General features: G+C 47.8%; 1 protein-coding gene across 1 annotated transcript in view; it reads left to right on the top strand.

The window, feature by feature from the left end:
- LOC311114028 (vitamin K-dependent protein S-like) overlaps positions 1-20,639 on the top strand; it is a 33,834-nt gene that overhangs the window by 3,199 nt on the left and 9,996 nt on the right. The window contains 9 exon segments of the mRNA XM_084189303.1: positions 6,672-6,696; positions 8,218-8,295; positions 10,925-11,038; positions 13,568-13,699; positions 18,875-18,925; positions 19,057-19,099; positions 19,101-19,138; positions 19,549-19,789; positions 19,884-20,070. Coding sequence (XP_084045429.1) covers positions 6,672-6,696; positions 8,218-8,295; positions 10,925-11,038; positions 13,568-13,699; positions 18,875-18,925; positions 19,057-19,099; positions 19,101-19,138; positions 19,549-19,789; positions 19,884-20,070 — 909 coding nt within the window.

Here is a 20,639-nt window from a genome sequence, read left to right as displayed (position 1 = left end):
AGGAGGGACCTGGGGAGAGGGTAGTCACTAGATGGCCATGTCAGGAGGGACCTGGGGAGAGGGAGAGGGTAGTCACTAGATGGCCATGTCAGGAGGGACCTGGGGAGAGGGAGAGGGTAGTCACTAGATGGCCATGTCAGGAGGGACCTGGGGAGAGGGAGAGGGTAGTCACTAGATGGCCATGTCAGGAGGGACCTGGGGAGAGGGTAGTCACTAGATGGCCATGTCAGGAGGGACCTGGGGAGAGGGAGAGGGTAGTCACTAGATGGCCATGTCAGGAGGGACCTGGGGAGAGGGAGAGGGTAGTCACTAGATGGCCATGTCAGGAGGGACCTGGGGAGAGGGAGAGGGTAGTCACTAGATGGCCATGTCAGGAGGGACCTGGGGAGAGGGAGAGGGTAGTCACCAGATGGCCATGTCAGGAGGGACCTGGGGAGAGGGAGAGGGTAGTCACTAGATGGCCATGTCAGGAGGGACCTGGGGAGAGGGAGAGGGTAGTCACTAGATGGCCATGTCAGGAGGGACCTGGGGAGAGGGTAGTCACTAGATGGCCATGTCAGGAGGGACCTGGGGAGAGGGAGAGGGTAGTCACTAGATGGCCATGTCAGGAGGGACCTGGGGAGAGGGAGAGGGTAGTCACTAGATGGCCATGTCAGGAGGGACCTGGGGAGAGGGAGAGGGTAGTCACTAGATGGCCATGTCAGGAGGGACCTGGGGAGAGGGAGAGGGTAGTCACTAGATGGCCATGTCAGGAGGGACCTGGGGAGAGGGTAGTCACTAGATGGCCATGTCAGGAGGGACCTGGGGAGAGGGAGAGGGTAGTCACTAGATGGCCATGTCAGGAGGGACCTGGGGAGAGGGAGAGGGTAGTCACTAGATGGCCATGTCAGGAGGGACCTGGGGAGAGGGTAGTCACTAGATGGCCATGTCAGGAGGGACCTGGGGAGAGGGAGAGGGTAGTCACTAGATGGCCATGTCAGGAGGGACCTGGGGAGAGGGTAGTCACTAGATGGCCATGTCAGGAGGGACCTGGGGAGAGGGAGAGGGTAGTCACTAGATGGCCATGTCAGGAGGGACCTGGGGAGAGGGTAGTCACTAGATGGCCATGTCAGGAGGGACCTGGGGAGAGGGTAGTCACTAGATGGCCATGTCAGGAGGGACCTGGGGAGAGGGTAGTCACTAGATGGCCATGTCAGGAGGGACCTGGGGAGAGGGAGAGGGTAGTCACTAGATGGCCATGTCAGGAGGGACCTGGGGAGAGGGTAGTCACTAGATGGCCATGTCAGGAGGGACCTGGGGAGAGGGAGAGGGTAGTCACTAGATGGCCATGTCAGGAGGGACCTGGGGAGAGGGAGAGGGTAGTCACTAGATGGCCATGTCAGGAGGGACCTGGGGAGAGGGAGAGGGTAGTCACTAGATGGCCATGTCAGGAGGGACCTGGGGAGAGGGAGAGGGTAGTCACTAGATGGCCATGTCAGGAGGGACCTGGGGAGAGGGAGAGGGTAGTCACTAGATGGCCATGTCAGGAGGGACCTGGGGAGAGGGTAGTCACTAGATGGCCATGTCAGGAAGGACCTGGGGAGAGGGAGAGGGTAGTCACTAGATGGCCATGTCAGGAGGGACCTGGGGAGAGGGAGAGGGTAGTCACTAGATGGCCATGTCAGGAGGGACCTGGGGAGAGGGTAGTCACTAGATGGCCATGTCAGGAGGGACCTGGGGAGAGGGTAGTCACTAGATGGCCATGTCAGGAAGGACCTGGGGAGAGGGAGAGGGTAGTCACTAGATGGCCATGTCAGGAGGGACCTGGGGAGAGGGAGAGGGTAGTCACTAGATGGCCATGTCAGGAGGGACCTGGGGAGAGGGTAGTCACTAGATGGCCATGCCAGGAGGGACCTGGGGAGAGGGAGAGGGTAGTCACTAGATGGCCATGTCAGGAGGGACCTGGGGAGAGGGAGAGGGTAGTCACTAGATGGCCATGTCAGGAGGGACCTGGGGAGAGGGAGAGGGTAGTCACTAGATGGCCATGTCAGGAGGGACCTGGGGAGAGGGAGAGGGTAGTCACTAGATGGCCATGTCAGGAGGGACCTGGGGAGAGGGAGAGGGTAGTCACTAGATGGCCATGTCAGGAGGGACCTGGGGAGAGGGTAGTCACTAGATGGCCATGTCAGGAGGGACCTGGGGAGAGGGTAGTCACTAGATGGCCATGTCAGGAGGGACCTGGGGAGAGGGTAGTCACTAGATGGCCATGTCAGGAGGGACCTGGGGAGAGGGAGAGGGTAGTCACTAGATGGCCATGTCAGGAGGGACCTGGGGAGAGGGTAGTCACTAGATGGCCATGTCAGGAGGGACCTGGGGAGAGGGAGAGGGTAGTCACTAGATGGCCATGTCAGGAGGGACCTGGGGAGAGGGAGAGGGTAGTCACTAGATGGCCATGTCAGGAGGGACCTGGGGAGAGGGAGAGGGTAGTCACTAGATGGCCATGTCAGGAGGGACCTGGGGAGAGGGAGAGGGTAGTCACTAGATGGCCATGTCAGGAGGGACCTGGGGAGAGGGAGAGGGTAGTCACTAGATGGCCATGTCAGGAGGGACCTGGGGAGAGGGTAGTCACTAGATGGCCATGTCAGGAGGGACCTGGGGAGAGGGAGAGGGTAGTCACTAGATGGCCATGTCAGGAGGGACCTGGGGAGAGGGTAGTCACTAGATGGCCATGTCAGGAGGGACCTGGGGAGAGGGAGAGGGTAGTCACTAGATGGCCATGTCAGGAGGGACCTGGGGAGAGGGTAGTCACTAGATGGCCATGTCAGGAGGGACCTGGGGAGAGGCTGGTCACTAGATGGCCATGTCAGGAGGGACCTGGGGAGAGGGAGAGGGTAGTCACTAGATGGCCATGTCAGGAGGGACCTGGGGAGAGGGAGAGGGTAGTCACTAGATGGCCATGTCAGGAGGGACCTGGGGAGAGGGAGAGGGTAGTCACTAGATGGCCATGTCAGGAGGGACCTGGGGAGAGGGTAGTCACTAGATGGCCATGTCAGGAGGGACCTGGGGAGAGGGAGAGGGTAGTCACTAGATGGCCATGTCAGGAGGGACCTGGGGAGAGGGAGAGGGTAGTCACTAGATGGCCATGTCAGGAGGGACCTGGGGAGAGGGAGAGGGTAGTCACTAGATGGCCATGTCAGGAGGGACCTGGGGAGAGGGAGAGGGTAGTCACTAGATGGCCATGTCAGGAGGGACCTGGGGAGAGGGTAGTCACTAGATGGCCATGTCAGGAGGGACCTGGGGAGAGGGAGAGGGTAGTCACTAGATGGCCATGTCAGGAGGGACCTGGGGAGAGGGAGAGGGTAGTCACTAGATGGCCATGTCAGGAGGGACCTGGGGAGAGGGAGAGGGTAGTCACTAGATGGCCATGCCAGGAGGGACCTGGGGAGAGGGTAGTCACTAGATGGCCATGTCAGGAGGGACCTGGGGAGAGGGAGAGGGTAGTCACTAGATGGCCATGTCAGGAGGGACCTGGGGAGAGGGAGAGGGTAGTCACTAGATGGCCATGTCAGGAGGGACCTGGGGAGAGGGTAGTCACTAGATGGCCATGTCAGGAGGGACCTGCGGAGAGGGAGAGGGTAGTCACTAGATGGCCATGTCAGGAGGGACCTGGGGAGAGGGAGAGGGTAGTCACTAGATGGCCATGTCAGGAGGGACCTGGGGAGAGGGAGAGGGTAGTCACTAGATGGCCATGCCAGGAGGGACCTGGGGAGAGGGAGAGGGTAGTCACTAGATGGCCATGTCAGGAGGGACCTGGGGAGAGGGAGAGGGTAGTCACTAGATGGCCATGTCAGGAGGGACCTGGGGAGAGGGAGAGGGTAGTCACTAGATGGCCATGTCAGGAGGGACCTGGGGAGAGGGAGAGGGTAGTCACTAGATGGCCATGTCAGGAGGGACCTGGGGAGAGGGAGAGGGTAGTCACTAGATGGCCATGTCAGGAGGGACCTGGGGAGAGGGAGAGGGTAGTCACTAGATGGCCATGTCAGGAGGGACCTGGGGAGAGGGTAGTCACTAGATGGCCATGTCAGGAGGGACCTGGGGAGAGGGAGAGGGTAGTCACTAGATGGCCATGTCAGGAGGGTCCTGGGGAGAGGGTAGTCACTAGATGGCCATGTCAGGAGGGACCTGGGGAGAGGGAGAGGGTAGTCACTAGATGGCCATGTCAGGAGGGACCTGGGGAGAGGGAGAGGGTAGTCACTAGATGGCCATGTCAGGAGGGACCTGGGGAGAGGGAGAGGGTAGTCACTAGATGGCCATGTCAGGAGGGACCTGGGGAGAGGGAGAGGGTAGTCACTAGATGGCCATGTCAGGAGGGACCTGGGGAGAGGGTAGTCACTAGATGGCCATGTCAGGAGGGACCTGGGGAGAGGGAGAGGGTAGTCACTAGATGGCCATGTCAGGAGGGACCTGGGGAGAGGGAGAGGGTAGTCACTAGATGGCCATGTCAGGAGGGACCTGGGGAGAGGGAGAGGGTAGTCACTAGATGGCCATGTCAGGAGGGACCTGGGGAGAGGGAGAGGGTAGTCACTAGATGGCCATGTCAGGAGGGACCTGGGGAGAGGGAGAGGGTAGTCACTAGATGGCCATGTCAGGAGGGACCTGGGGAGAGGGTAGTCACTAGATGGCCATGTCAGGAGGGACCTGGGGAGAGGGAGAGGGTAGTCACTAGATGGCCATGTCAGGAGGGACCTGGGGAGAGGGAGAGGGTAGTCACTAGATGGCCATGTCAGGAGGGACCTGGGGAGAGGGAGAGGGTAGTCACTAGATGGCCATGCCAGGAGGGACCTGGGGAGAGGGTAGTCACTAGATGGCCATGTCAGGAGGGACCTGGGGAGAGGGAGAGGGTAGTCACTAGATGGCCATGTCAGGAGGGACCTGGGGAGAGGGAGAGGGTAGTCACTAGATGGCCATGTCAGGAGGGACCTGGGGAGAGGGTAGTCACTAGATGGCCATGTCAGGAGGGACCTGGGGAGAGGGAGAGGGTAGTCACTAGATGGCCATGTCAGGAGGGACCTGGGGAGAGGGAGAGGGTAGTCACTAGATGGCCATGTCAGGAGGGACCTGGGGAGAGGGAGAGGGTAGTCACTAGATGGCCATGCCAGGAGGGACCTGGGGAGAGGGAGAGGGTAGTCACTAGATGGCCATGTCAGGAGGGACCTGGGGAGAGGGAGAGGGTAGTCACTAGATGGCCATGTCAGGAGGGACCTGGGGAGAGGGAGAGGGTAGTCACTAGATGGCCATGTCAGGAGGGACCTGGGGAGAGGGAGTGGGTAGTCACTAGATGGCCATGTCAGGAGGGACCTGGGGAGAGGGAGAGGGTAGTCACTAGATGGCCATGTCAGGAGGGACCTGGGGAGAGGGAGAGGGTAGTCACTAGATGGCCATGTCAGGAGGGACCTGGGGAGAGGGAGAGGGTAGTCACTAGATGGCCATGTCAGGAGGGACCTGGGGAGAGGGAGAGGGTAGTCACTAGATGGCCATGTCAGGAGGGACCTGGGGAGAGGGTAGTCACTAGATGGCCATGTCAGGAGTGACCTGGGGAGAGGGAGAGGGTAGTCACTAGATGGCCATGTCAGGAGGGACCTGGGGAGAGGGAGAGGGTAGTCACTAGATGGCCATGTCAGGAGGGACCTGGGGAGAGGGAGAGGGTAGTCACTAGATGGCCATGTCAGGAGGGACCTGGGGAGAGGGTAGTCACTAGATGGCCATGTCAGGAGGGACCTGGGGAGAGGGTAGTCACTAGATGGCCATGTCAGGAGGGACCTGGGGAGAGGGAGAGGGTAGTCACTAGATGGCCATGTCAGGGGGGACCTGGGGAGAGGGAGAGGGTAGTCACTAGATGGCCATGTCAGGAGGGACCTGGGGAGAGGGAGAGGGTAGTCACTAGATGGCCATGTCAGGAGGGACCTGGGGAGAGGGAGAGGGTAGTCACTAGATGGCCATGTCAGGAGGGACCTGGGGAGAGGGTAGTCACTAGATGGCCATGTCAGGAGGGACCTGGGGAGAGGGAGAGGGTAGTCACTAGATGGCCATGTCAGGAGGGACCTGGGGAGAGGGAGAGGGTAGTCACTAGATGGCCATGTCAGGAGGGACCTGGGGAGAGGGAGAGGGTAGTCACTAGATGGCCATGCCAGGAGGGACCTGGGGAGAGGGAGAGGGTAGTCACTAGATGGCCATGTCAGGAGGGACCTGGGGAGAGGGTAGTCACTAGATGGCCATGTCAGGAGGGACCTGGGGAGAGGGAGAGGGTAGTCACTAGATGGCCATGTCAGGAGGGACCTGGGGAGAGGGAGAGGGTAGTCACTAGATGGCCATGTCAGGAGGGACCTGGGGAGAGGGAGAGGGTAGTCACTAGATGGCCATGCCAGTGACTGTGTGTTTGTGTGACAGACTCTGGTCATTGAACTGTTACCCCATCATGTGTTTGTTTACGCTGTGAGGTTTCCCGTTGACTAGGGTTGACCTAGCTGAGTGGGACGGAGCAGGACGTTGATCTTTAGCTGAGTGGGACGGAGCAGGATGTTGATCTTTAGCTGAGTGGGACGGAGCAGGATGTTGATCTTTAGCTGTTGACTGATTGAAGAACCAATACAGACATGAGGGATCTGCTAATAATGTCTCCTCTTCTTTTACAGGAATACTTCTATCCTCAATATGTCTGTAAGTTTCAACCGTTCTGCACTCAAGTTGAAATCCTTCTGGTTTCAGTCATGATCATATTTCCATTAATGAAATCTAGTGATACAGTATCTAGCTAACCCTCAGCCCCCTTTTTCTTCCATGAGTTATCAAATGACTGATGTCAGCTAATATAACTCCACTGTGTTGTGTTGCAGTGTGTTCTGATGGTAATGACTGATGTCAGCTAATATAACTCCACTGTGTTGTGTTGCAGTGTGTCTGATGTCAGCTAATATAACTCCACTGTGTTGTGTTGCAGTGTGTCTGATGGTAATGACTGATGTCAGCTAATATAACTCCACTGTGTTGTGTTGCAGTGTGTCTGATGTCAGCTAATATAACTCCACTGTGTTGTGTTGCAGTGTGTCTTGATGTAATGACTGATGTCAGCTAATATAACTCCACTGTGTTGTGTTGCAGTGTGTCTTGATGTCAGCTAATATAACTCCACTGTGTTGTGTTGCAGTGTGTCTTGATGTCAGCTAATATAACTCCACTGTGTTGTGTTGCAGTGTGTCTTGATGTCAGCTAATATAACTCCACTGTGTTGTATTTCAGCGTGTCTGATGTCAGCTAATATAACTCCACTGTGTTGTGTTGCAGTGTGTCTGATGGTAATGACTGATGTCAGCTAATATAACTCCACTGTGTTGTATTTCAGCGTGTCTGATGTCAGCTAATATAACTCCACTGTGTTGTGCTGCAGTGTGTCCTGATGTAATGACTGATGTCAGCTAATATAACTCCACTGTGTTGTGTTGCAGTGTGTCTGATGGTAATGACTGATGTCAGCTAATATAACTCCACTGTGTTGTATTTCAGTGTGTCTGATGTCAGCTAATATAACTCCACTGTGTTGTATTTCAGCGTGTCTGATGTCAGCTAATATAACTCCACTGTGTTGTATTTCAGCGTGTCTGATGGTAATGACTGATGTAAACTAACTCCACTGTGTTGTATTTCAGCGTGTCTGATGGTAATGACTGATGTCAGCTAATATAACTCCACTGTGTTGTATTTCAGCGTGTCTGATGTCAGCTAATATAACTCCACTGTGTTGTATTTCAGCGTGTCTGATGTCAGCTAATATAACTCCACTGTGTTGTGTTTCAGCGTGTCTGATGTCAGCTAACTCCACTGTGTTGTATTTCAGCGTGTCTGATGTCAGCTAACTCCACTGTGTTGTATTTCAGCGTGTCTGATGTCAGCTAATATAACTCCACTGTGTTGTGTTTCAGCGTGTCTGATGTCAGCTAATATAACTCCACTGTGTTGTGTTGCAGTGTGTCTGATGTCAGCTAATATAACTCCACTGTGTTGTGTTGCAGTGTGTCTGATGTCAGCTAATATAACTCCACTGTGTTGTATTTCAGCGTGTCTGATGTCAGCTAATATAACTCCACTGTGTTGTATTTCAGCGTGTCCTGATGTCAGATAACTCCACTGTGTTATATTTCAGCGTGTCCTGATGTCAGCTAACTCCACTGTGTTATATTTCAGCGTGTCTGGGTTCACATCGTGTGGGCATCAACAACCATGATTCCAACGTCCCTTCAGACCTCAGGACCTGTGTCAAAGGTTGGTTAAGGTTAGAGGTGGTTATTGGGGTCAGAGGTTGGGGCTACGCAGGACGGATTGAATGGGCTGGCCCGTGGGCCGTATGTTTGTCACCCCTGGTTTAGGGGTAGGGTGCTGGCCCGCGGGGCCGTGTATTTGACACCCCTGGTTTAGGGCAGGGTTTCCCAAACTCTGTCCTGGGGCCCCCCCCCTGGGTGAATGTTTTGGTTGTTGCTCCTAGCACTACAAAAGCTGATTCAAATAACCAACTCATCATCAAGCTTTGACTATTTGAATCAGCTGTGTAGTGCTGGGGTAAAGTTCAAAATGTGCACCCAGGGGGGGCCCCAGGACCGAGTTTGGAAAACCCTGGTTTAGGGGTAGGGTGTGTAGTTGTATTCCTCAATCTCTGTCCAGAATTTGCTCAGGCACGTGTCTGCCTGTTTGGTTTGTGGTTGTTGTGTTGTTGAAATGTGAAATCTGCTGCAGTGCTTCTGGTCATATTTGTACTGTATATTCATGTCCTGTCTGGATACCTGTATGTGTTATGTCCTGTCTGGATACCTGTATGTGTTCTGTATAGTCATGTCCTGTCTGGATACCTGTATGTGTTATGTCCTGTCTGGATACCTGTATGTGTTCTGTATAGTCATGTCCTGTCTGGATACCTGTATGTGTTCTGTATAGTCATGTCCTGTCTGGATACCTGTATGTGTTCTGTATAGTCATGTCCTGTCTGGATACCTGTATGTGTTCTGTATAGTCATGTCCTGTCTGGATACCTGTATGTGTTCTGTATAGTCATGTCCTGTCTGGATACCTGTATGTGTTATGTCCTGTCTGGATACCTGTATGTGTTATGTCCTGTCTGGATACCTGTATGTGTTCTGTATAGTCATATCCTGTCTGGATACCTGTATGTGTTCTGTATAGTCATGTCCTGTCTGGATACCTGTATGTGTTCTGTATAGTCATGTCCTGTCTGGATACCTGTATGTGTTCTGTATAGTTATGTCCTGTCTGGATACCTGTATGTGTTCTGTATAGTCATGTCCTGTCTGGATACCTGTATGTGTTCTGTATAGTCATATCCTGTCTGGATACCTGTATGTGTTATGTCCTGTCTGGATACCTGTATGTGTTCTGTATAGTCATGTCCTGTCTGGATACCTGTATGTGTTATGTCCTGTCTGGATACCTGTATGTGTTCTGTATAGTCATATCCTGTCTGGATACCTGTATGTGTTCTGTATAGTCATGTCCTGTCTGGATACCTGTATGTGTTCTGTATAGTCATGTCCTGTCTGGATACCTGTATGTGTTCTGTATAGTCATGTCCTGTCTGGATACCTGTATGTGTTCTGTATATTAATGTCCTGTCTGGATACCTGTATGTGTTCTGTATAGTCATGTCCTGTCTGGATACCTGTATGTGTTCTGTATAGTCATATCCTGTCTGGATACCTGTATGTGTTCTGTATAGTCATATCCTGTCTGGATACCTGTATGTGTTCTGTATAGTCATGTCCTGTCTGGATACCTGTATGTGTTCTGTATAGTCATGTCCTGTCTGGATACCTGTATGTGTTCTGTATAGTCATGTCCTGTCTGGATACCTGTATGTGTTCTGTATAGTCATATCCTGTCTGGATACCTGTATGTGTTCTGTATAGTTATGTCCTGTCTGGATACCTGTATGTGTTATGTCCTGTCTGGATACCTGTATGTGTTCTGTATAGTCATGTCCTGTCTGGATACCTGTATGTGTTATGTCCTGTCTGGATACCTGTATGTGTTCTGTATATTCATGTCCTGTCTGGATACCTGTATGTGTTCTGTATTGTCATGTCCTGTCTGGATACCTGTATGTGTTCTGTATTGTCATGTCCTGTCTGGATACCTGTATGTGTTATGTCCTGTCTGGATACCTGTATGTGTTCTGTATTGTCATGTCCTGTCTGGATACCTGTATGTGTTCTGTCCTGTCTGGATACCTGTATGTGTTCTGTATATTCATGTCCTGTCTGGATACCTGTATGTGTTCTGTATAGTCATGTCCTGTCTGGATACCTGTATGTGTTCTGTATATTCATATCCTGTCTGGATACCTGTATGTGTTCTGTATATTCATGTCCTGTCTGGATACCTGTATGTGTTCTGTATAGTCATGTCCTGTCTGGATACCTGTATGTGTTCTGTATAGTCATATCCTGTCTGGATACCTGTATGTGTTCTGTATAGTCATATCCTGTCTGGATACCTGTATGTCTAGACTTTGGTCTGAAGTTTATAAGAGTGTGGATTCTATTTTGTTATATGTGTGTTGTGTGAATGTTATATTTGGACATTGTGTATATTATATGTGTGTTGTGTGAATGTTATATTTGGACATTGTGTATATTATATGTGTGTTGTGTGAATGTTATATTTGGACATTGTGTATATTATATGTGTGTTGTGTGAATGTTATATTTGGACATTGTGTATATTATATGTGTGTTGTGTGAATGTTATATTTGGACATTGTGTATATTATATGTGTGTTGTGTGAATGTTATATTTGGACATTGTGTATATTATATGTTTGTTGTGTGAATGTTATATTTGGACATTGTGTATATTATATGTGTGTCTGTGTGTTGTTCTGCAGAGATCAGTGACCAGTGCCTGCCGTTTCCGTGTTACAAGGAGGGTTCTGAACGCTGCATCGATGGCAAGGCCTCCTTCACCTGTCGGTGTAGACCAGGCTGGAAGGGTCCGCGCTGTGAGGATGGTGGGGTACCGTATAGACAGGGTTAGGGTTGGGGTTAGGGTTAGACAGGCCTCCTTCACCTGTCGGTGTAGACCAGGCTGGAAGGGTCCGCGCTGTGAGGATGGTGGGGTACCGTATAGACAGGGTTAGGGTTGGGGTTAGGGTTAGACAGGCCTCCTTCACCTGTCGGTGTAGACCAGGCTGGAAGGGTCCGCGCTGTGAGGATGGTGGGGTACCGTATAGACAGGGGTTGGGGTTAGGGTTAGACAGGCCTCCTTCACCTGTCGGTGTAGACCAGGCTGGAAGGGTCCGCGCTGTGAGGATGGTGGGGTACCGTATAGACAGGGTTAGGGTTGGACAGGGTTTCCCCATACTACAGATCTTTCCTGTTGGGTCCTGCTTAATACTGGGTCCTGCTTAATACTGGGTCCTGCTTAATACTGGGTCCTGCTTAATACTGGGTCCTGCTTAATACTGGGTCCTGCTTAATACTGGGTCCTGGCTTAATACTGGGTCCTGCTTAATACTGGGTCCTGCTTAATACTGGGTCCTGCTTAATACTGGGTCCTGCTTAATACTGGGTCCTGACTTAATACTGGGTCCTGGCTTAATACTGGGTCCTGCTTAATACTGGGTCCTGCTTAATACTGGGTCCTGGCTTAATATTGGGTCCTGGCTTAATACTGGGTCCTGCTTAATACTGGGTCCTGCTTAATACTGGGTCCTGGCTTAATACTGGGTCCTGCTTAATACTGGGTCCTGCTTAATACTGGGTCCTGGCTTAATACTGGATCATGCTTAATACTGGGTCCTGGTTTAATACTGGGTCCTGCTTAATACTGGGTCCTGGTTTAATACTGGGTCCTGCTTAATACTGGGTCCTGCTTAATACTGGGTCATGCTTAATACTGGGTCCTGGCTTAATACTGGGTCCTGCTTAATACTGGTCCTGCTTAATACTGGGTCCTGGTTTAATACTGGGTCCTTGCTTAATACTGGGTCCTGCTTAATACTGGGTCCTGCTTAATACTGGGTCCTGGCTTAATACTGAGTCCTGCTTAATACTGGGTCCTGGCTTAATACTGGGTCCTGGCTTAATACTGGGTCCTTGCTTAATACTGGGTCCTGGCTTAATAATGGGTCCTGCTTAATACTGGGTCCTGCTTAATACTGGGTCCTGGCTTAATACTGGGTCCTGGCTTAATACTGGGTCCTGCTTAATACTGGGTCCTGCTTAATACTGGGTCCTGGCTTAGTACTTGGTCCTGGCTTAATACTGGGTCCTGCTTAATACTGGGTCCTGCTTAATACTGGTCCTGCTTAATACTGGGTCCTGCTTAATTCTGGGTCCTGGCTTAATACTGGGTCCTGGCTTAATACTGGGTCCTTGCTTAATACTGGGTCCTGGCTTAATACTGGGTCCTGCTTAATACTGGGTCCTGCTTAATACTGGGTCCTGCTTAATACTGGGTCCTGGCTTAATAATGGGTCCTGGCTTAATACTGGGTCCTGCTTAATACTGGGTCCTGGCTTAATACTGGGTCCTGGCTTAGTACTGGGTCCTGGCTTAATACTGGGTCCTGGCTTAATAATGGGTCCTGGCTTAATACTGGGTCCTGCTTAATACTGGGTCCTGCTTAATACTGGGTCCTGGCTTAATACTGGGTCCTGGCTTAATACTGGGTCCTGCTTAATACTGGTCCTGCTTTATACTGGGTCCTGCTTAATACTGGGTCCTGCTTAATACTGGGTCCTGCTTAATACTGGGTCCTGGCTTAATACTGGGTCCTTGCTTAATACTGGGTCCTGGCTTAATACTGGGTCCTGCTTAATACTGGGTCCTGCTTAATACTGGGTCCTGGCTTAATACTGGGTCCTGGCTTAATACTGGGTCCTGCTTAATACTGGGTCCTGCTTAATACTGGGTCCTGGCTTAGTACTGGGTCCTGGCTTAATACTGGGTCCTGCTTAATACTGGGTCCTGCTTAATACTGGGTCCTGGCTTAATACTGGGTCCTGCTTAATACTGGTCCTGCTTAATACTGGGTCCTGCTTAATTCTGGGTCCTGGCTTAATACTGGGTCCTGGCTTAATACTGGGTCCTTGCTTAATACTGGGTCCTGGCTTAATACTGGGTCCTGCTTAATACTGGGTCCTGCTTAATACTGGGTCCTGCTTAATACTGGGTCCTGGCTTAATACTGGGTCCTGGCTTAATACTGGGTCCTGCTTAATACTGGGTCCTGGCTTAATACTGGGTCCTGGCTTAGTATTGGGTCCTGGCTTAATACTGGGTCCTGGCTTAATACTGGGTCCTGGCTTAATACTGGGTCCTGGCTTAATACTGGGTCGCTGGTTTCAATCTGGCTCGAAGGACACACTTTTTTCTTGAAACTCGAAAAGCTTGGCCAGTAACGTTGGTGTTGCTGACTGACTAGGTCACAGTTCCTCCCAGTAACAGGAATTGAGCCGAGTTTATAGTCAATGAATCCATGTTTTGTTATTATTGAATAATGATGTTATTGATTGTTTTATTGATCAGACATCGACGAGTGTTCGGACCCAGATCACCCAGCCGGATGCAACCAGAAGTGTTACAACTCCCCCGGTAGCTTCCGCTGTATGTGTGATGACGGGTACCGGTTCAGAACCAATGACAAGATCCACTGTACAGGTAACAGTTACTGTTATATAGATCCACTGTATAGGAAACAGTTACTGTTATATAGATCCACTGTACAGGAAACAGTTACTGTTATATAGATCCACTGTACAGGAAACAGTTACTGTTATATAGATCCACTGTACAGGAAACAGTTACTGTTATATAGATCCACTGTACAGGAAACAGTTACTGTTATATAGATCCACTGTACAGGTAACAGTTACTGTTATATATATCCACTGTACAGGAAACAGTTACTGTTATATAGATCCACTGTACAGGAAACAGTTACTGTTATATAGATCCACTGTACAGGTAACAGTTACTGTTATATAGATCCACTGTACAGGTAACAGTTACTGTTATATAGATCCACTATACAGGTAACCGTTACTGTTATATAGATCCACTGTGCAGAAAACAGTTACTGTTATATAGATCCACTGTACAGGTAACAGTTACTGTTATATAGATCCACTGTACAGGAAACAGTTACTGTTATATAGATCCACTGTACAGGTAACAGTTACTGTTATATAGATCCACTGTACAGTTACTGTTATATAGATCCACTGTACAGGTAACAGTTACTGTTATATAGATCCACTGTACAGGTAACAGTTACTGTTATATAGATCCACTGTACAGGAAACAGTTACTGTTATATAGATCCACTGTACAGTTACTGTTATATAGATCCACTGTACAGGTAACAGTTACTGTTATATAGATCCACTGTACAGGTAACAGTTACTGTTATATAGATCCACTGTACAGTTACTGTTATATAGATCCACTGTACAGGTAACAGTTACTGTTATATAGATCCACTGTACAGGTAACAGTTACTGTTATATAGATCCACTGTACAGGAAACAGTTACTGTTATATAGATCCACTGTACAGTTACTGTTATATAGATCCACTGTACAGGAAACAGTTACTGTTATATAGATCCACTGTACAGGTAACAGTTACTGTTATATAGATCCACTGTACAGGAAACAGTTACTGTTATATAGATCCACTGTACAGGAAACAGTTACTGTTATATAGATCCACTGTACAGGTAACAGTTACTGTTATATAGATCCACTGTACAGTTACTGTTATATAGATCCACTGTACAGGTAACAGTTACTGTTATATAGATCCACTGTACAGGTAACAGTTACTGTTATATAGATCCACTGTACAGGAAAGAGTTAATGTTATATATATCCACTGTACAGGAAACAGTTACTGTTATATAGATCCACTGTACAGATAACAGTTACTGTTATATAGATCCACTGTACAGATAACAATTACTGTTATATAGATCCACTGTACAGGTAACAGTTACTGTTATATAGATCCACTGTACAGGAAACAGTTACTGTTATATAGATCCACTGTACAGGAAACAGTTACTGTTATATAGATCCACTGTACAGGTAACAGTTACTGTTATATAGATCCACTGTACAGGAAACAGTTACTGTTATATAGATCCACTGTACAGGAAACAGTTACTGTTATATAGATCCACTGTACAGGAAACAGTTACTGTTATATAGATCCACTGTACAGGAAACAGTTACTGTTATATAGATCCACTGTACAGGAAACAGTTACTGTTATATAGATCCACTGTACAGGAAACAGTTACTGTTATATAGATCCACTGTACAGGTAACAGTTACTGTTATATAGATCCACTGTACAGGAAACAGTTACTGTTATATAGATCCACTGTACAGTTACTGTTATATAGATCCACTGTACAGGTAACAGTTACTGTTATATAGATCCACTGTACATGTAACAGTTACTGTTATATAGATCCACTGTACAGGAAACAGTTACTGTTATATAGATCCACTGTACAGGTAACAGTTACTGTTATATAGATCCACTGTACAGGTAACAGTTACTGTTATATAGATCCACTGTACAGGTAACAGTTACTGTTATATAGATCCACTGTACAGGTAACAGTTACTGTTATATAGATCCACTGTACAGTTACTGTTATATAGATCCACTGTACAGGTAACAGTTACTGTTATATAGATCCACTGTACAGGAAACAGTTACTGTTATATAGATCCACTGTACAGGAAACAGTTACTGTTATATAGATCCACTGTACATGTAACAGTTACTGTTATATAGATCCACTGTACAGTTACTGTTATATAGATCCACTGTACAGGTAACAGTTACTGTTATATAGATCCACTGTACAGGAAACAGTTACTGTTATATAGATCCACTGTACAGTTACTGTTATATAGATCCACTGTACAGGTAACAGTTACTGTTATATAGATCCACTGTACAGGTAACAGTTACTGTTATATAGATCCACTGTACAGGTAACAGTTACTGTTATATAGATCCACTGTACAGGTAACAGTTACTGTTATATAGATCCACTGTACAGTTACTGTTATATAGATCCACTGTACAGGTAACAGTTACTGTTATATAGATCCACTGTACAGGAAACAGTTACTGTTATATAGATCCACTGTACAGGAAACAATTACTGTTATATAGATCCACTGTACAGGAAACAGTTACTGTTATATAGATCCACTGTACAGGAAACAGTTACTGTTATATAGATCCACTGTACAGGAAACAGTTACTGTTATATAGATCCACTGTACAGGAAACAGTTACTGTTATATAGATCCACTGTACAGGTAACAGTTACTGTTATATAGATCCACTGTACAGGAAACAGTTACTGTTATATAGATCCACTGTACAGTTACTGTTATATAGATCCACTGTACAGGTAACAGTTACTGTTATATAGATCCACTGTACATGTAACAGTTACTGTTATATAGATCCACTGTACAGGAAACAGTTACTGTTATATAGATCCACTGTACAGGTAACAGTTACTGTTATATAGATCCACTGTACAGGTAACAGTTACTGTTATATAGATCCACTGTACAGGTAACAGTTACTGTTATATAGATCCACTGTACAGGTAACAGTTACTGTTATATAGATCCACTGTACAGTTACTGTTATATAGATCCACTGTACAGGTAACAGTTACTGTTATATAGATCCACTGTACAGGAAACAGTTACTGTTATATAGATCCACTGTACAGGAAACAGTTACTGTTATATAGATCCACTGTACATGTAACAGTTACTGTTATATAGATCCACTGTACAGTTACTGTTATATAGATCCACTGTACAGGTAACAGTTACTGTTATATAGATCCACTGTACAGGAAACAGTTACTGTTATATAGATCCACTGTACAGTTACTGTTATATAGATCCACTGTACAGGTAACAGTTACTGTTATATAGATCCACTGTACAGGTAACAGTTACTGTTATATAGATCCACTGTACAGGTAACAGTTACTGTTATATAGATCCACTGTACAGTTACTGTTATATAGATCCACTGTACAGGTAACAGTTACTGTTATATAGATCCACTGTACAGGAAACAGTTACTGTTATATAGATCCACTGTACAGGAAACAGTTACTGTTATATAGATCCACTGTACAGGTAACAGTTACTGTTATATAGATCCACTGTACAGGTAACAGTTACTGTTATATAGATCCACTGTACAGTTACTGTTATATAGATCCACTGTGCAGGTAACAGTTACTGTTATATAGATCCACTGTACAGGAAACAGTTACTGTTATATAGATCCACTGTACAGTTACTGTTATATAGATCCACTGTACAGGTAACAGTTACTGTTATATAGATCCACTGTACAGGTAACAGTTACTGTTATATAGATCCACTGTACAGGAAACAGTTACTGTTATATAGATCCACTGTACAGGAAACAGTTACTGTTATATAGATCCACTGTACAGTTACTGTTATATAGATCCACTGTACAGGTAACAGTTACTGTTATATAGATCCACTGTACAGGTAACAGTTACTGTTATATAGATCCACTGTACAGGAAACAGTTACTGTTATATAGATCCACTGTACAGTTACTGTTATATAGATCCACTGTACAGGTAACAGTTACTGTTATATAGATCCACTGTACAGGTAACAGTTACTGTTATATAGATCCACTGTACAGGAAACAGTTACTGTTATATAGATCCACTGTACAGTTAATGTTATATATATCCACTGTACAGGTAACAGTTACTGTTATATAGATCCACTGTACAGGTAACAGTTACTGTTATATAGATCCACTGTATAGGAAACAGTTGCTGTTATATAGATCCACTGTACAGGAAACAGTTACTGTTATATAGATCCACTGTACAGGTAACAGTTACTGTTATATAGATCCACTGTACAGGTAACAGTTACTGTTATATAGATCCACTGTACAGGAAACAGTTACTGTTATATAGATCCACTGTACAGGTAACATTTACTGTTATATAGATCCACTGTACAGGTAACAGTTACTGTTATATAGATCCACTGTACAGGTAACAGTTACTGTTATATAGATCCACTGTACAGGAAACAGTTCTAGATTAGAATGTAGTTTAGACTCTCTAGATTAGAATCTAGATTAGAATGTAGTTTAGACTCTAGATTTGCAGGCCCAGACTCTAGATTAGAATGTAGTTTAGACTCTAGATTAGAATCTAGATTAGAATGTAGTTTAGACTCTAGATTTGCAGGCCCAGACTCTAGTCTAGAATGTAGTTTAGAATATAGTTTAGACTCTAGATTTGCAGGCCCAGACTCTAGATTAGAATGTAGTTTAGACTCTAGATTTGCAGGCCCAGACTCTAGTCTAGAATGTAGTTTAGAATATAGTTTAGACTCTAGATTTGCAGGCCCAGACTCTAGTTTAGAATGTAGTTTAGAATATAGTTTAGACTCTAGATTTGCAGGCCCAGACTCTAGTTTAGACCAACAGAGGAAGATGGCTCACCAGTTCAGTGTTACATAAGAGTGTTTAAACCTCAGGGTCATTGACCATCTCTGTTACCAGAAACAGGCTTCAGTCTCAATGACTGTTTCTGCTTGTGCACCCTCTTGTGGTAATGTCTGTGTGATTGTCTAGTGACCAAACCAAACCTCCATATTACCGACTCACACTGAAGATGTCAAGATGTCTGTGTCCCCTCCCCAGATGTATCAATGAGTGTCTGCTGTACCCCCAGTATCTGTGAGGAACCAGCTAAATGTGTCCCCTCCCCAGATATCAATGAGTGTCTGCTGTATCCCAGTATCTGTGAGGAACCAGCTAATTGTGTCCCCTCCCCAGATGTATCAATGAGTGTCTGCTGTACCCCCTGTATCTGTGAGGAACCAGCTAAATGTGTCCCCTCCCAGATGTATCAATGAGTGTGCTGCTGTACCCCAGTATCTGTGAGAAACCAGCTAAATGTGTCAACACCCCTGGCATGTATGAGTGCCAGTGTCCCGGGCTTCAAATACAACTTCACCTTACGCTCCTGTTTGGGTGAGAGGCCGCTCCACTGATGTTGTACCAACACTCACCACAGAGGGAGACACTTAACACTCATTTTATTCAAGAGGGCGTAACGGGAACGTTTTTGGTATCAGCTGATCCTAACCCTGACCTGTACCTCCTGTAATGACCTCTGCCCTCTCTATCTCTCTCTCTCTCTCTCTCTCTCTCTCTCTCTCTCTCTCTCTCTCTCTCTCTCTCTCTCTCTCTCTCTATCTCTGTCTCTCTCTCTCTCTCTCTCTCTCTCTCTCTCTCTCTCTCTCTCTCTCTCTCTGTCTCTCTCTCTCTCTCTCTCTCTCTCTCTCTCTCTCTCTCTCTCTCTCTCTCTCTCTCTCTCTCTCTCTCTCTCTCTCTCTCTCTCTCTCTCTCTCTCTCTGCCTGACACTCATGCCTTGTCCCAGATGTGGATGAGTGTGAGGTGGGTGTGTGTGGGGGTGAGTGTGTGAACGCGATGGGCAGCTACTCTTGCCACTGCGACGGCCGCCTGGGCCTACGGCTAGCCGAGGACCAGAGCTCCTGTGAGGAGGTCCCAGTGTGTGTCCAGCTCTATGACTACAAGCATGCTGAGATGCTGTACCTGGGAGAACAGTTCACTGGAGGGCCTGTCATATACCTCCGCTTCAGACTACCAGAGAACACCAAGTAAGGGGTTAAAGACAGACACACACACACTAAGTCCTGTTTAGTACACAGCTGTACCCTAATCGTCCATGTCGCCTGGTCCGCGTGTCTCCAGGTTTGCTGCAGAGTTTGACTTCCGTACGTTTGATCCAGAGGGGGTGATTCTGTACGCGGAGTCTTCCCAGGACTCGTGGTTCATGCTGGGGCTGAGGGAAGGACGCATCGAGGTCCAGTTCAAGAACCAACACTCCCTCAAGGTCACCAGTGGGGGCAAGGCCATCAACGATGGTCAGTGGCATGTGGTAAGATGCCTGGGTGGATTACATTACTGATTGGTTTTATCGTCACTAGCTGTTTCTATTTAGTAATCTGCCCAACCTGAGGGCCTGTCTTTAGTAATCTGCCCAACCTGAGGGCCTGTCTTTAGTAATCTGCCCAACCTGAGGGCCTGTCTTTAGTAATCTGCCCAACCTGAGGGCCTGTCTTTAGTAATCTGCCCAACCTGAGGGCCTGTCTTTAGTAATCTGCCCAACCTGAGGGCCTGTTTTTAGTAATCTGCCCAACCTGAGGGCCTGTCTTTAGTAATCTGCCCAACCTGAGGGCCTGTCTTTAGTAATCTGCCCAACCTGAGGGCCTGTCTTTAGTAATCTGCCCAACCTGAGGGCCTGTCTTTAGTAATCTGCCCAACCTGAGGGCCTGTCTTTAGTAATCTGCCCAACCTGAGGGCCTGTCTTTAGTAATCTGCCCAACCTGAGGGCCTGTCTTTAGTAATCTGCCCAACCTGAGGGCCTGTCTTTAGTAATCTGCCCAACCTGAGGGCCTGTCTTTAGTAATCTGCCCAACCTGAGGGCCTGTCTTTAGTAATCTGCCC

This window comes from Coregonus lavaretus, assembly GCF_964263955.1.
Source record: "Coregonus lavaretus genome assembly, contig: HAP1_SCAFFOLD_1186, whole genome shotgun sequence".
In the NCBI taxonomy this organism is placed as follows: Eukaryota; Metazoa; Chordata; class Actinopteri; order Salmoniformes; family Salmonidae; genus Coregonus; species Coregonus lavaretus.
Note: the sequence above shows the minus strand (reverse complement) of the source record. Positions and strands in the feature narration are given on the sequence as shown.